Genomic DNA, 15,945 nt, shown 5'->3' with positions numbered 1-15,945 from the left:
AGAACAGTCCATGCGCAGTCATGGGAATCTTTTCCCACCCTCATTTCCTTTGTCCCCCTTATAAGAGGGCTGCCCCTTTTAGTTCCATGCAGGTCTTAAGGAGAAGGGCAGGTGCATTTCCCTACCTAATTCCTCCTTGGTTGCAAAGATCATAGGGCAGCCTCTGCTAAGGATAAAATACTCTTAGTCTCCTGTGCCAACCGGCCAAAGCACTTGGGTGAGATGGAATAGTTTGACCGACCCAGGCAGGGTCAGGCTCTTTCAAACCCAGCCACGAACTCCACGGCCTCCTTGTGCAAACCTTTAGACAAAGAGAGCAGCTAAAGCCTTTTTATTTGTGCGATACGACAGCTAAACGGTCTGGGCTCACAATAAATAAGGACGCAAAAGCAGAAAGCCTGGGGGAGCATTCCTGGGCTCCTCTTACTCTGAGGTCATGGCTGTGATCACGGCCCGGGTGAAGTCATGGGAGGTGGCATAACCGCCCATGTCTGGTGTCCGCACCTGCAAAGGAGAGAAGGGAAGGGTCACTGCACCACTTCTGCAGAATTCAAGAGGGAGCATGATAAATGGCAAAGTGTGTGTAAACAAAGGACCGAGGGGGGGGGGGTACTAGCCCTGCAGCTGGTGGGCTTCTTTAGGGTCTCAGGAGCTGCCTCAGGCCAGTACTGGCCTCTTTTCTCTCTCCCCCGGCAATTGATTAAATTGCATGCCAATTGTGTTCTTGGTTCCTTATGAAGTTTGGACATAGTTGCGCATGGGGGCTCCCACCACAAAGAACTTAGTGTTATGATGTAATGGAAAGAAGAGACAAAACTAAAGCCATGCATGAGAGACGAATGGGGGCAGGAGGGAGGAGGGACAGAGGCTCCCACTGTTGAATGCGGAAGAGGAACCATTTTGTTGTAGCTGGACGAAGACAGCTCAGCACCCCTTCCCCACTGAACCCTAAAAGGGGGCTGGGGGCCACAATCCCCTCCTCTGCCACCAGCCACTAGCATTTGGCGGAAGCAAGGAGCCCATAGAAAAGCCTCTGAAGGCTGTGGATTTCATCACTTGTGGAAACAAAATCCCTGAACTGTGGAAGACTGCTTTAAAGACCACAAACCTATGCCACACCCCAAATCGCCTCAAAGCATATGGTTTTCCTATTTTGCTGCTACTCCATGCTGGACTATCTTTGTTGCCTGATCTCCTCTGCATAAGAAGTTAACCATTTTGACACAAAATACATCATCTGAGGCTTACATATAGCAAACCACACTTGCCATTTCGTGCCCACTCACCTAATGGAGAGCCAGGGGGGTCCTTTTCAGGGTCTTCGCGGTCTGCTCTTTTCGCCATCCTAAGCGGATGTCCTCAGCAAACTTCACCTCTTGACTCCAAGTCAGTCACAAACACACAACACACAAAGCAGCCCCAGTGTGGCTCCCTGGAGCGGCCTCCCCTTTCTCCTCCTTGGGCCACAAGAACTGGCCATTGCCCCCTTTCTGATTCCTTGCCCCCCATCAGTTGCCAGGGAGCAGATTGAGGTCAAGGGATTTTTGTCCCTAGTACCTAATGCCTATCTATGGGCCACATCATACTTGCCGACACCCTTAAATAAGTCCCAAAGCCATGGGCAATAATTCTTTGACAAAGCTTGTTCTTCTCTGTCTTTAGAACTAAATGTCATTGACCCTAATGGAAGTTTGCATCAGCTCACAGGGCAACCAAGTACATGCCTAATGAGAACTTATTGCTGTTGCCATACTGCACAAATAAAACTGCTTGACCCTACTCAATGCTATAGGATTTGTAGTTTGGTGGAGCAACAGAGCGCTCTTGACAGGGAAAGCTAGATCACAAATCCCAGAATCCCATAGCACTGAGCCATGATAGTTAGTGGTGTCAAGCTGCTTTATTTCTGCAGTGTTCCTGTGCTCATTGGGAGCTGCTACCCATTAAGTTAAAAGGGGAAAGGGCTAGCATAATGTAACGCAGCAACATTAAGAGCATAGATTGGTAGCCTAAACTAGCAATGGTCAGTATTCACTCAGCTACTTTCTCTGGGATAATCATCTCTCGACCAAATAGGACTTTTTTAAAAGAAGTCTTCAGGTGGATGCCATTGAAGCCAATATGCTTTCTATTTTTAATCACTGGTCAAGTCCTGGAGGGCAGCCATCTCTTCTGACTTGGTTTTATGGACCCCCTGAAAAATGACTTCTAGCAAAGGTATATACCAACTGACTTTATACCCCCTTCACCCCACTCCATGACACTCGAGGCGTATCGCAGGCAACTCTGCTGCAGGCAAAAACCATCCCTTTCCACTTTTAACCTCCAACCCTTGCCTCTCTCCTGTTTCCTAATGACAGGTTTGATAGTGCCATGCTGAAGTGCATGCCATCATTGCCTTCTCTGGGAGCCCATGAATGGCTGCAGCGTGAGCACAGGGGGCGAGATCCATGCTGGGTCCAGCCAAGACTGACCCCCAGGGTGGTCACAATCAATGGCCCAAGGGGAGCAAGCGAGAGAAGCCAAGGTGGACAGATGGGCGGTTTGCTCTTGGTCTGTCTGGGAGGAGATGGTGGTGGTGAAACATCACAGGCAGGAAGACCATGGTGTGTGAAATGGGCCTGAAGAGCAGCTGGGACGCAGGGATGCTGAAAGCAATGGGGTCACTCAGGAACCAGACAGAGGTCAGCAAGGGACTGCTCACAACTGTGAAGGGGATAGAGAGTGAGCTAAGGGGGGGGGACACAGAATAGGGGGTGAAGACCACACACCCCAGAAAACCTCCTAGATCCCAGAGCATGACAACACACAGACTCACAAACAATCCTTTCTGCAGCCAGATGTTGGAGGACATGGCTGTGAATGAACTTCAAGCCCTATTGAATGCAGGAAGGTCTCCTGCCACCCAAGCAGAGCATGGAGGAGCTTATGAATGAGCCTCCTAATGGCGTTGGGATTGTGGTTCCTATCATTCCTTACCGCTGGTGGGAGCTGCAGTCCAACCCCAGGCCCTGCTGTAGAAGGATCAGAAGCAGAACAGTGGCATGAAGGCTCTTCTCTCCCTTAATGCTGAAGTGACCCTCTGGCCTCCGTGAAAACAGGCTGGACCCTGCAGCTAGACTCCCACCATCAAAGCCAGACAGCTGGGGGGGGGGGATGCAGGCCAAGCCAGCAGAGGAATGTCCCTGAGCTGTAAGAGGCCACCCCACCTGGGCCCACTTTTGCAGGCTCCCAATTGATGCAGGTGTTGAAGGGGAGGCTCTGCCCAGCAGTACTGGTTGATAGTGGATGCTTCTGGTGGCCCAGCTGTAACAGGAAGCATGGGGCGGGTGTGTTGGTGTGGATACTCCTGAGCTTTGTACTGAGCCTGGCACACTGGTACAGAGCCAGGTCAGGCTAGACTGCTGGGTGCCAGAGGAGGAAACATTATGGGGACCACATGCAGCAACAGCCAGCCCCCCACAAGTGCGAAGGCTGAGGGGGCCTTCCACTACTGTTGAACCTGTTCAAGCAAAAGTCGATTTGGTAGGAAAAAAGCATCACAGGGGATATGACTTCCCTTTGCATGGAGGGCCAAGTCTCTTCTTTGTGCTCCAGAATAGAAAGAGCAGCAGAACCAGGGAGACGCAGCACCAGAAAGGAGCAGGTTGGTGTGGAAAATCCTTTCACGTTTATTCACTATTCACATGGAGTGTGACTGTAGAGGTTTGCATTTCTTGCCCACAGAGCGGACTTCTCCCTCCCTTATTAGATACAACCTAGTAAGCTCTTGGATTCCTGAAGTCTACCCTTGTTCACGCAGCAAGCGAAATTACACAATTGAGTCATCTGCTCTCTGCTGGTCAATGTGCCTCAAGCAGACCCTCCCAAATGCACCCTGATGTGCCTTTACACCAGACTGCCTCTGCCTATCATGACACAGGAGCTGCTGAACAGGATCACGACTGCTACAAAAACACTTCTTGACCTGCCATGATTCCCTAAAATCTCCAGGCCAAAGGCTGTCTCCCCCGTCCCAGGAAGCCCCTGGCATTTCCACAAAGGAAGACCCCCCCCCATAGCAGAAGAGAGCCTCCCACAGGCAGTCCAGAGCTCAGCTTTGCCAAGACACGAGAGCCTTGCCAGGCCCAATGCAGCCAGGCTTAGTCCATTGCCTCCCCTGCAGGCCTCTCTGGGTGAGCCTCACATTCCCCTTCAGGGTGGAGGAGACCAGGGACCAAGAGGCTGCTGAAGCCATGATGTCCACCAGAAAGGCATGAAATGGGGGAGTAGGGCAGGGAGATGGAGGGTGGGGGAAGATCCTGTAGAAAGTGCATGCTGGAAAACTGTGGGGGCAGCCTGAAGCCTAGATGCCATAGTGGGGGTACAGGTGGTCAATCACGGACTTGACGAAGTCAGAGGTGGTAGAGTAACCGCCCATGTCCTGTGTCCGCACCTATAATCCAACAGAGGAGAAAAGGGGCCTCTGAGCAGAAGGGCCAGAGGAACAAAATGGCAGAGAGGGAGAGGAGGGCAACAGGCCAGAGAGAGCCCTAGGCAAGCAGCTGAACCCACAGAGACAGAGATGCAGGAAACTCACAACTATCATCTGCAAAAGTAGCCATAGAGACTGGAGAGAGGGGCAGCCTGGTTGCATCCCCCAGCAGAAGAAAGCTGGCCACAGCGGACCCTCTGCTGGGTGCAGGGGAGTCCATCTTCACTGGCATGGAGCTCTCCCTCTGCCCCAACCTCCTCCCCCCAATTGGGTGATCTTGCCAGGGGAGGATGAAGAAGGGGAGGCAACAGGAGGAGGAATGGAGCAGAAGCTGGTGCGGAGCAAGAGGAAGGAGAGGCAGTTCAAACGGCTCACCTTGCCAACTTTGATCACCTTCCTCACCGCGTCGGCGATCATGGACGAGTGATATTCCAGGCTGGGTGGGAGAAGAGCAGAGAAGGAGTCTTATAAGGTGAGGCTGAACAGGGCTGGTGCTTCACCCTCACAACAACCCTGCCAGGCAGTGTGCTTGGCCAAGGCCTCCTAGGAAGCAGTTCCAGGGCTCCCCCAGCACCCAATATCCCTTCCTGCCCTGCAATTTTAATGCCACTCATCATGGTAACAACCAAGGCTGCCGGGCACATAGAACCTACTTGAGATGTCGCAGCATGTTAGCAGAGGAGAGCAGCATGGCAGTGGGGTTGGCGATGTTCCTCCCCACGGCTTGGGCAAAGGGGTGGCGGGCACCCTAGAAATGGGGAGGCAGAGAGAAGGGTCATCAGGCACCTCTCCCTGAAACCTTCACAAAAGAGAAGGAAGACAAGATGGCTATGCCAGAGGAAAGACCCAGCCTAGACTGGCCTCTCACCATCTCAAAGACGGCGTACTCGGCACTGTAGCTCTCCCCTGGCACCACACCAGCCCCGCCGACCAGGCCGGCCGCCAGGTTGTCAATGATGTTACCGTACAGGTTGGGCATGACCAAGACGTCAAACTGGTAGGGATTCTGCACCAGCTGGAAGGCAAAAAGGAGTAATGAAACCAGGCCAGGCTGAGCCCCCTCTGGCTAAAATCCATCCTGAGGATCCAGAGCGCCTCCTCCAGCAACACTAAAGCAAGTGGCAGGCCAGCTCAAAACAAAACGTTTGGCAGTTTAACTGAGGACAATGTGCCACATCATCTGTATTTGTTGCTTTTTAATAGGTATGCTATTAATTAAAAAAACCCAACTCTATTAGTACAGTCAGCCCTCCACAGACACGGATTTTTTATCCACGGGTTCAAGCATCCATGGCTTGAAAAATAATAAAAAATAAACAAAATATATACAATAAGCATCAAAAATATATAAAAATAAACCTTGATTTGTCATTTTATGTAAGGGTCATCATTACTATCTATTGTATTTAATAACCCTTGAGCATCCACGGATTTTGGTATCCATGGGGGTCCTGGAAACAAACCCCAGATGATAACAAGGACCCACTGTAGTTCCATTTTAATTTAACTCTTCTGTTTTAGTGACAGCTAGTGTGCCACAGTGGTTTGAGCAATGGACTGTGCCTATGGAAACCAGGGTTCGATTCCCACCTCGGCCATATAAACCCACTGGAAGACCTTGGGCAAATCACACTCTCTCAGCCTTGGGGGAAGGTGATGGCAAACCTCCTCTGAACAAATCTTGCCAAGAAAGCTCCATGAGAGGTCCACCTTACATTGGAAATGACTTTAATGGGTGGATGCAGGTGGCACAGATAAAAGGAGGAGCATCAGCATCAGCCCCAAATGGAGCCCTTTGGCCTGGCATCCTGCACACTGCTGCCAACCAGACGCCTCAGTGGAGCCCTTATCCCCTGAGACAACACCTAAGCCCAGCTCAACCCTCTTGCTCATCTACTACAGAAACCTATCCTGAGAAGCACCCAGGCTCTGACACTGGTGGGGATATGGGGCCACATAGGGGCGCCCTTCGAGTTCTGTCATGGTATGGCTCAGTGCAGGTGAGATGCCAATCCTAATGCCCAAAGAAGCTGGGAGTGGAGGTAGAGGCTGCCCTGTTTACTGATCTCCCGTCTTTTGCTCTGCATCTGCAAAAAACAGAATAGTGCTGACTGACAATCTGAAATCAGCCTTTCTAAACCTTCACTTCACTTTGCCCTGAAGGAAGAGGCAGAGTCAAGGAAGATTTATTCCAAGTCATCTTGTTATCCAGGGCAATGCCATACGCTGTGTCCGTCCTCCGCCCTGGGCTGTGCCAAAGAGACCTGGCTGACCCAGTGACTGCCCTGCCAAGCTCCTTATCTGCTTTGCTTAAGGAACCTATCTATGGAGGTTTGGGGAAGGAAAGCAGACCTCAGAGCCACAGCTCAGCTCACAGACCTGCATGCAGCAATTGTCAATTATCATGGTATCGAATTTGATCTTGGGGTACAACTCTGAGACCTCCTCACAGCAGCGCAGGAACAGCCCATCACCCAGCTTCCTAAAAGAGAGAGAATACACACCCTCAGTCATGGCCCCATTGAGCAGCTCAGTTGCCTCTCAAAGAATCCTAGAGTTGAAAGAGACCCCCAAGAAGGGCCATCCACTCCAACCCCAATCTGCCATGCAGGAAATCATAATCAAGCATTCCCATTGAGAGATGGCCATCCAGCCTCTGGTTAAAGACCTCCAAAGAAGGAAACTCCACCACTCTGGCTCTGCTTTGACTTGAACCACCTTTTGGCTGCCTCACCTGGGTGAGGGTAGGATTTGTTGCATCTCCATTGCATCTTCCATGCTATGAAATTCAGGATTTGTAGTTTTGGGAGATATTTAGCCTTCCCCGTCAGAGAGCTCTGGTGCCACAAAACACCCTACAAATCCAAGGATTCCATGGTGTGGAGTGGTATCAAACTACATTATTTTTGCAGTGCAAATGCAGCCAAAGATACCCAATTCATCTCAGGATATGCAATGTAAATGCTGCCTCCTATTAAACTAAAACGGCTTCAGGTGGACCTGCCAACAAGGCCTTCAGTCCTTGCTGCCCTTCTCCTGCCCCAACACGCATTGGCTGAAGATACACAATTCCTCCTTTCCCACCTTACAAAAGAGGGAATAGGGCCCATTACAGACGGGCACCCCAGCATGGACTCAGTCGGTGCTAGGGTTAGAAAGGGGTGTCTCTTCCAGACGCCCCTATCCCTAGCACGAACTGAGTCCGTACGAAATGGCGGCGGCCATTCCACACGGCCGCTGCCATGTTGACGTAGCGGACGCACTGCATCCGTATGTTGTGCCCCGGAAATGACGCCGCGAGTGTGCACTTCAGCACTTGCGGCATCTCTTCTGGGTTGCAGGAAGGAGCGCGATTTTCGTGCTCCTTCTGTGCAGCGTCCGGGAACCGCACCGTTTGGCTGCTGCGGTTCCCAGACGCTGCAACCGGTGGCGGCAGCAGACCACCACTTTTCGGCAGTCTGTAACCCACCTAGGAAACAGCTGTCTAAATTCTGCACATCAAGGAAGCCAAATGAGATACACATTAATGTGGAACTATTTCACTCAGGTGAGTATCAGACACTGGCATTGGAGTCATATACTATGGGGAGGGGGATAACCGAGAGACATTTATGGGGAGGGCCCCCTTCTGCTGCCATGCACAGACCCCCACTGCCTGGGCTCCTCTCCCTGTGCTCCAGTAGCAGGCACTTTAACTTCAAAGTGAACATTTTCCTGTTTTCCCCACTAAATACGACTGGGCCTCAGCCTTCTTCATGAGGCAGGCATTACAAGCTAAGGCTTCAGGCTCAGAATCCCAGCAACCAGAGAACCAAGGAAGGTGACTTGCATTCAAACCAACCAGAGTTCCAAAAAACCCCTAGCAGCCAGTGAGAGAAAAGACTGGCAAGGCTCTGTACAGGGGCCAGCCAAATGAACTGGAGTGCTGCCTTTCCCCGTCCCCCCACCATCCACTCCCCAGTTCCCCCACTCACATGATATTGGCTTTGTGCACAGCCGTGACCTTGGAGCGCCCCTTCTTGGTGGCAAAATCAAAGGCAAACTTGGCGATACGCTGAGATTTGGCCCGAGTGATGATCTTCATACACTCAATGACCCCCTTTGCACTCTGGTCAGGGGAAGAAGAGGAAGCCACATAAACAGGACCCCCGCAGCAAGCTGGATTCTGTCCCCCGCAACATCTGACTCTCTAGGCCCACTGCGCTGCTCAGCACACATCAAAACGGCAACTGACGGGAAGGAGACGCCAAGCCCCACAAACACCACTGATGGACCAGTGCTGCTTGGCTCCTCCTGTCTCTGAACTTGCTGTCTTGGAACCCATGCTGGAGAGTTTTCTTACTTTCCTCTTCCCTCCACAACCTTTCTTCCTTTTATCTCATTCCCTTTTTAGATTCTAAGCCTGCAAGAATGGGACCGTCTGGCTAATAACTGAGCATACATAAGCCGTTCTTGGGAGTTGCTTTAGGTAAAGATTTAATGGGAGTGAAACAGATCTGGTCCCCTTCACCCCCAAGTAGGAAACAGTGCCCCCAGATCTCCCCCAAAACTGTGTATGTCTATATGGAGTCCAGGAAACTTTGTGGGACCAGTGGGAAGCTTCAGTAGAGGAATCCAGGGATCTAGTGCAGCCTGTGGCCCACACTCTGGTGTAGACTCACATCCTCCCTCCTTTCCCCAAGCCTCAAAATGTTTCTTAGCAATGTCCTTCTGACGCATGCAATGGTTCATGCCCCCAACCCAACATCCTGACTACCGAAACCTAAGGCAAGGCCATTCCCAAAGTGTGGGACAGTCCCTCCTAAACCCACCCAAACAAGGACAGGTGGCACAGCAAAGAAGTCAGCCCAGTGCCCACCTCATGCTCCAGGGAGCTGTACTCCCCCTCAGTCTGCTCCCGGATTATCACCAGGTCCAGGTTGTTGTGCCGCGTTTTGTAGCCAGGTAGGCTGTTCACATGGACTACATTGGCAAAGAGGTCCAGCTTGCGCCTGCAAGGATGAGTTGAAGTTAAACTTATGGTCTTCCCAGAAGACCTTCCTTCACCCACAAACTGTGCCCCTGCTGAGGCTTCTGACTGTGGCTTCAACACCCAGCCCTCCATGGTGGCAGTGTCTGCTCAGTCTGCTTCAAGCACACACCTCTCTCCAACCTCAAAAAACCCTCCCAATTTAAGTGTTTCCTTCGCCTGTGTCTAGTATTACTTTGAGTCCAGGGGAAAATGATGTTTTCGATGTATTGGCATCACTGTGACTCTTTAGAAAGAGGCACTGCCAACTAACTATCAGTGATGTAAGGCAGATAATGCTTCCTCGTGGAATACAATGAAAGTATTTTGGTGGCTACTCCATTAAGGTTAGATCTACTACCACATACTCATTTTGTATAAAGAATAAATCTTTGCCATTAATAGGCCCACATGTTCTTTAAATATTACATTCTGGTAACATAGGCTTTAACTTTGTTGTAAAAAGACATACTCTCCATAGACAAAGAGAGAAACATTCAGCATCTATCATTCAATGCGGAGAAGCTCTTACTGGTTTAATGATTGTTTTATGGACACCAACCTCAAGAAAATGTATGTTTAGAAATATGGTGCGCACGCATCGACATATATGCCTGGCCCTTGTTCATATACTAAGTATTTCTTCCTCTCCCTTATTAATTTTTCTTCTTCTTTGTTTCCCTCTTTTCCAATTCTGATTCTTTTCTTTATAATCATACATTTTAGAAACCCAACATACAATTAAGAAGAAGCATCTAGAAGACTGCAGCACCCAGCAGAGGTGCCTGGGCAGCCCCTTGGAGGCTAAGCCAACCTGGTCTCTCTAACATGGAGTTGGCTGCACTTGACGCCAAACTGCCCTTACAAATTAAGAATGAAACCTACCTGAGCCTCATGTCGTAGGAGGCCAATTCCCCTTTGTACTCCATGGGAGTGTGGATCTTTCCTGCAAGGACATGAGAGGGCCCCCCATGAGATGTGTGACAGAATGGTTCCATGTCTTATGAGGAGGGGTCAAAAGAGAACCAGATCATAGAAACCTGCCTGCCAGAGAAGCCTCTGACCAGCAAAATCTGAGCTCCTTCCCTAGAAATGTGTCTCAGGGTTCTAGGGTGGGCAGGGAACCAAGGTGAGGGAGCTCCCCTGTTACCCAAAATGTTCCCCTCAGCCCTGCTGCCCCCAGCAATACCTATGATAGCCACTTTGCTCTTCTTCATGGAGTCAAGGACATTGTCCAGGATCTCTTCCGAAGCCATATTCTGCACCTCGCTCAGGTGGTGTTCATCGAACTGCACAGGGACTCCGGCAACCTGCAGAGAACCCAGTTAATGGCATGGGATCCGGCTTGGCTAGCTGAGCCAGAAGGCAATCCCCTCTCCTCTGTTTGCAAGAGGGGCCCAGTGTGGGGAGCTAAGCCCGGCTGGGGACAAACCCATAAGGAGGAGGACTGAGCATAATGAGACCCACTTGGCTCTTGGAGGAATCCCACATGGTCAGTTTTCTCTGAAAAAAGCCAAGCTCTCTCTCTCTGTGTGTGTGTGTGTGTGTGTGTGTGTGTGTAAGTGAGTGAGTGAGTGAGAGAGATCTCCAGCTGGGCTTTGGGTTCAGATCTAACCCACACTGGATTGTCCTTCTGGCCAAATGGCCAATCCCCATTTGATCTGACCAAGTCCCAGGTCATGCAAAAGCGCCTCAGGATGGATCAGAAAGGTTTTATTCTCCAAATTAGCAACATGCATTTTAACCAAGAAATACTTCTATGGTATTTTTCAAGGACTGTTAAAAGAAAAAGGAGGACAAGACATGTGCATCAATAATTATATGCAAGGCACAGGACAAAAATGAGAACAATATATGCACATTGTATCTCACATGTAAATTTATTATGCCCATCATTAAGAAACAATATCTTGAACTGATTAAGTTACATGCCATAGCAGTTGAAGTGGTATCATAGCGCTACAATTGTGTAGTGTGAAAGGAGCTCTCCACTTTGATGTGGCAGCTAACCAGCCCAAGGCGATTTTAGGCTGCATCAATAGAAGTACAGTTGTCCCTCCATTTTTGCTAGGTTTAGGGGAACATGACCCCCGTGAATATGGAAAAACCGCAAATAACAAAAACACTGTTTTGACCTGAGAGGACACCTCTCTAGGAATCTCTAGGTCCTCCAGGGCAACTCTGTGGTCAATGTCCAATATACACTGACCATAGAATGGCACTGGAGTAGCTACAAATGGTCTTTCAGTGCAACTTTTAGTTAAAGTTGACCACAGAGTTGCACTGGAGGACCTAGACAGTCCTAGAGAGAACATATCAATGAAATCCGTGAATAATCAAGTCTGCAAATATCAAAGCCGCAAATATGGAGGGATGACTGTATAGTGTCTAGATCAAGGGAAGTCATAGTGCCACTCTATTCTGCTTTGGTCAGGCCTCACCTGGGTCCAGTTCTGGGCACAACAATTTAAAAAGGATGCGGAGAAAAAAACCGTGTTCAAAGGCGGGCAACTAAAATGATGAAAGCTCTGGAAACCATGAAGCCCTATGAGGAAAGACTTAGGGAGCTGGGAATGTTTAGCCTGGAGAAGAGAAGGTTAAGAGGTGATATGATAGCCCTGTTTAAATACTTGAAGGGTGCCATATTGAGGAGGGAGCAAGCTGGTTTTCTGCTGCTCCAGAGACTAGAACCATGAAAAATGGATGCAAGCTGCAGGAAAAGAGATTCCAGCTGAACATTAGGAGGAACTTCCTGAGAGTAAGGGCTGTTCGACAGAGGAACAGACTCCTTCCTCGGAGTGCAGTGGAGTCTCCTTCCTTGGAGGTCTTTAAACAGAGGCTGGGTGGCCATCTGTCAATGGGGATGCTTTGATTGAGACTTCCTGCATGTCAGAATGGGGTTGGACTGGATGGTCCTTCCTGGGGTCTCTTCCAACTCTATGATTCTACATTCTCACTTTGTTTTCCAGCACCTCCTGCTTTTTCCTCCTTCATCTCAGCACCAAGACCAGGAACCTGCTCTCCTCCTAGTCTCCTCCGCCGACACACCATGCGCCACCCTCAGAAGCCAGAAGCAGAAGCACTCACCTTGAAGATTTCCTTGACTGAATGCATGAGCTCCGGACCCACTCCGTCCCCAGGGATCATGGTAACTGGGAATGTCCCCTCTTCTGTCTTTGGGCTCTCCGCCTGGAACAGAACACAGCATCGCCCCTAGCACCCTTGACAACAGCAAAGCCAGCCCCAGTGCTCTACCTAAAAAGGTTAAGCCAGGGAAACAGTGGATAGGCATTACGAAATGAGAAGTGCATGAAGGGAATAGGTTGGAAAGAGAGGGTGCAACCGCCTCAGGGGTCCCTTCCAGTCCCTTTCAAACTTCCAGGCAAACAGCAAACGCTGCTTCAGGCCCCTTGTCCATCTCACCCATCAGAGTCTACTGTATATACTGTACTAATCTGTAAGTCTAGGAATTTTAGTCAAAGAATTGACCCCAAAACCCTGGATCGACTTATCCACAGGTCAATGTAAATACCGTAACACTTATAAAAACAAGAAGAATGCCCCGGTGAACGGCAAGAGCATAATCTGTCTGAGTCTCTTCTGTTTTCTTACCCATCCAACCTTTAGTATGGAGATAAACAGTTATGCTTTGACTGAGAGTTCCTGCATGGCAGGATGGGCTTGGACTGGATCAGGGCCTTTGTGGTCTCTTCCAACCCTATGATTCTATGTCTGCTGGAATTTTGTAAGTTCTTTGGCATTGCTTTCCTTTGCTTCACCCTTTTGATATTTTGTTACATGCCCCAACACTTATCCACAGGTCATATCAAAATCTACCCTTGACTTATCCATTGGTCATATCAAAATCTATCATCTTGGCCCCAGAACCTGCCCTCGACTCATACATGAGTATATATAGCCCTCTGAGTGGCAGCAGGAGCTGCCCAGCATCCGAAGCAGAGCGGGGCCTTCCCTGTCCCCAGCTGCCTCTCTCTATGAGTCTATGATGCCTTGGAAAGGAGAAGCCAGTTACGAAGCCAAAGATATTCCACAACCAAAACCAGCCCAGTGAGCTGCGGTCCCCCCTTTTCCAGACCATATTTTGCTGATGAAGACCTTATTTGAGTTGAGATGTCTTTCTTTATGAACCATCAACAGATCAGACATGAGTTGAGATGGCTTTGTCTTTTACTCAAGAGCTTACAAGAAGAATGCTGCCTTTCCTCACCTTCAGACTATGAGCACAGACTGACTTTGCTTTAAATCTCTTTCCACGGACAGAGAGAAGCTCAAGAGCACTTGAAGGATTGCAGATATGAGAGTTATCCTTGCCAAGAGCCTTCGCTGTCCCCATTTTGTTCAGGTGGGAGAGAGGCTTTTCTGATCAAGTTCTCTTTGTCAGTTATGGCCACTTCAGCAATATCAGGAACAAATGAAACAAAGGGGCCTGAGAAGACGAAGGCTTTCATGGCCGGCATCTATAGATTTGTGTGGGTTTTTCAGGCTCTGTGGCCATGTTCTAGAAGGATTGACTCCTTTCTCTGAAGATGGCAGCCAGAGATGCTGGTGAAGAAATGTCAGGAGTAAACTCTTCTGGAACATGACCCCAGAGCCCCAAAACCCCACAGACGTCTACAGAAAAGGGGCATTTGGGGAGAGGAGCACTTCCATGCTTCTGGCCCTGAAGGTGGGAGCTGCAGGGATGCCTTACCTGGGCTTGCTTCTGCAGAACAGCAGCCGAAGTGCCAAGGTTCCTCCATGCTCCGCAACTCCGGGGCTGGAGGAGACCCTGCAAGTGAAGAGAGGGGGGTCTTAGGATCCATTTGCAGCCAGAAGGAAAACATGGCTGGCACTTCCCTTCCTTCTGCCAGTGTCCCAAAGCAGCTGAGCAGAGGCCTGGAAGAGGGCACCCAGGAGGCAGCAGCCCTTCCCTCCTTTTTGCTCCCCGAACCCACAGAACTAAGGAGGTTACGCTTGGCTTCTCAGGGCTAATCCAGGCAGTTTCTGAAGCCCAGTTTAGGCCCATCAGTGAGAAACCCTCATGGCTTCTTGTGGCAGCAGCTAGTCCTAAGGGTTCACCGAATGCTAACAGGCTTTGGGCTGAAAGGGGCTGCGAAGGCCAGCCCAGAAACTGTCCCTGATTGCCAACTGCAGGAGGAGAGCTCTCTCAGGCCTATTCCCTTCCATGGCCCCACATTGTCCTATCAAGGCCTAAAGCCAGGCAGCGTTGTATAGCTCTCTCTCCAGCTGTTTGACAGAAGAAGATGCTGCCTCAATGGAGGTTGATGGAGTCTCCTTCCTTGGAGGCTGGATGGGGCAGAAGGAGGAGGGCCTTGCACTGGATCGGGGCCCTTCTGGGGTCTCCTCCGGCTCTAGGATTCTCTGACCTCTCTCTCTCTCTCTCTCTTTTGGGGGAGCTGCTGGGTCCCTCCATCTCCCCCAGGAAATAAGGGAATGAAGGCTTTGGAGCAGCGTGTCTTGCTTTCAGTCAGGCCTCTGGCAAGGTTCCCATGAGATTGTTGTTGCGAAGGAGCCGGTAAAACGGGGCTCTTGGGTGGGTTTGCAATTGGGAGACCCCCAAAAGGTGGGAGGTCTGGAAGCCCTGCAGCTTCTGAGGAGAGACTGGGGGCGATGCTGAGAAGAGAAGAAGGCTAGGAGTGGGAGGACGAATCCCCCTTTAAGCCTTTGAGGACGAAGGCAGGAGACAACGGAGCCAAGGAGCCAAGCTCCAGGGAAAGAGGTTCCACTCAGCATCGGAGGAGCCTCCTGAGAGCGAGACGCTGTTCCCCGGAGGCTGCCTTTAAGCAGCGGCTGGAGGGCCCTCTCTCTCAGGGATAGAAGGAGGGCCTTGGGCCTCTTATCCCAGCATCACTCGGACTGATCGGCCTCCAGCTCAAGCGCCATAATCATGGCACCATTGACTGGCAGCCTGGCGCCGTGGCCCTTCCTGGCTCTCCTCCGGCGGCGGCGGCGGCGGCGCGGATGCCGCTAAAAGCCCTCCCTCTGGGCAGAGGACGAGGACGGACGGGAGGAGAAGGAAGGCCTGGCCCCCTTCCGTCCCCAGAGAGGCCCAGGCCCCGCGCCCTCCCCTCCCTCACCGCAGCCGCCGCCCGGACGCTCCTCAGAGCCGCCATCTTGCGACCCCAGAAGGCCTCGCGCCAAGGACTCCTGAGGCCACGCCCCTCGCCGGCAGGGAAGGCGGAAAGAGCCGGAACCATAGAGAGGCAGCGGCTGGAGTGTCGGAGAGGCGAGGCGGCGCCTAGAGCGCCCCCCTCTGGACAAAGGTGGCCTGCACTGCAGGGCTCCCAGGAGGAAACAGGACAGGAAATGATAGCAAATAACAATAATAATTGATAATGATGATGTATTATATACAGTCATACTTTATATTTGGCTTGGCTGTGCCTGCGCTCTCCGGGTCGCCTTGCCTTTGGCCCTTTGCTTCAGTTGCCTCCCCAGTATT

General features: G+C 50.9%; 1 protein-coding gene across 2 annotated transcripts; it reads right to left on the bottom strand.

Annotated features, from left to right (window-relative positions):
* Nucleotides 1–315: 315 nt before the first annotated feature.
* IDH3B (isocitrate dehydrogenase (NAD(+)) 3 non-catalytic subunit beta) lies at nucleotides 316–15,663 on the bottom strand. Of its 2 annotated transcripts, none has more exons than XM_042466985.1 (12): nucleotides 15,581–15,663; nucleotides 14,194–14,271; nucleotides 12,570–12,671; nucleotides 10,672–10,792; nucleotides 10,368–10,428; nucleotides 9,333–9,465; nucleotides 8,449–8,582; nucleotides 6,854–6,956; nucleotides 5,343–5,489; nucleotides 5,128–5,222; nucleotides 4,850–4,910; nucleotides 316–504 (listed from the first exon to the last, which is right to left on the bottom strand). In XM_042466985.1, the coding sequence occupies exons 1-12, from the start codon at nucleotides 15,614–15,616 to the stop codon at nucleotides 424–426; spliced, it is 1,152 nt and encodes a 383-aa protein (XP_042322919.1). In that variant the 5' UTR covers nucleotides 15,617–15,663; the 3' UTR covers nucleotides 316–423. The 2 variants fall into 2 exon arrangements, with proteins under 2 accessions (XP_042322919.1, XP_042322918.1); XM_042466984.1 differs by lacking the exon at nucleotides 316–504 and adding an exon at nucleotides 3,652–4,435.
* Between the last annotated feature and the right edge of the window lie 282 nt (nucleotides 15,664–15,945).

Source organism: Sceloporus undulatus, chromosome 5, assembly GCF_019175285.1.
Source record: "Sceloporus undulatus isolate JIND9_A2432 ecotype Alabama chromosome 5, SceUnd_v1.1, whole genome shotgun sequence".
Taxonomy (NCBI): Eukaryota; Metazoa; Chordata; class Lepidosauria; order Squamata; family Phrynosomatidae; genus Sceloporus; species Sceloporus undulatus.
Note: the sequence above shows the minus strand (reverse complement) of the source record. Positions and strands in the feature narration are given on the sequence as shown.

Excerpts from the sequence above, each read along its gene's own strand:
- IDH3B (XM_042466984.1), bottom strand. The coding sequence starts at position 15,616 with ATGGCGGCTCTGAGGAGCGTCCGGGCGGCGGCTGCG. Across the intron at positions 14,272-15,580 it reads GCGTCCGGGCGGCGGCTGCG|GGTCTCCTCCAGCCCCGGAG; the intron begins GTGAGGGAGGGG and ends CTTCACTTGCAG. Across the intron at positions 4,911-5,127 it reads AACATGCTGCGACATCTCAA|CCTGGAATATCACTCGTCCA; the intron begins GTAGGTTCTATG and ends TCTCCCACCCAG.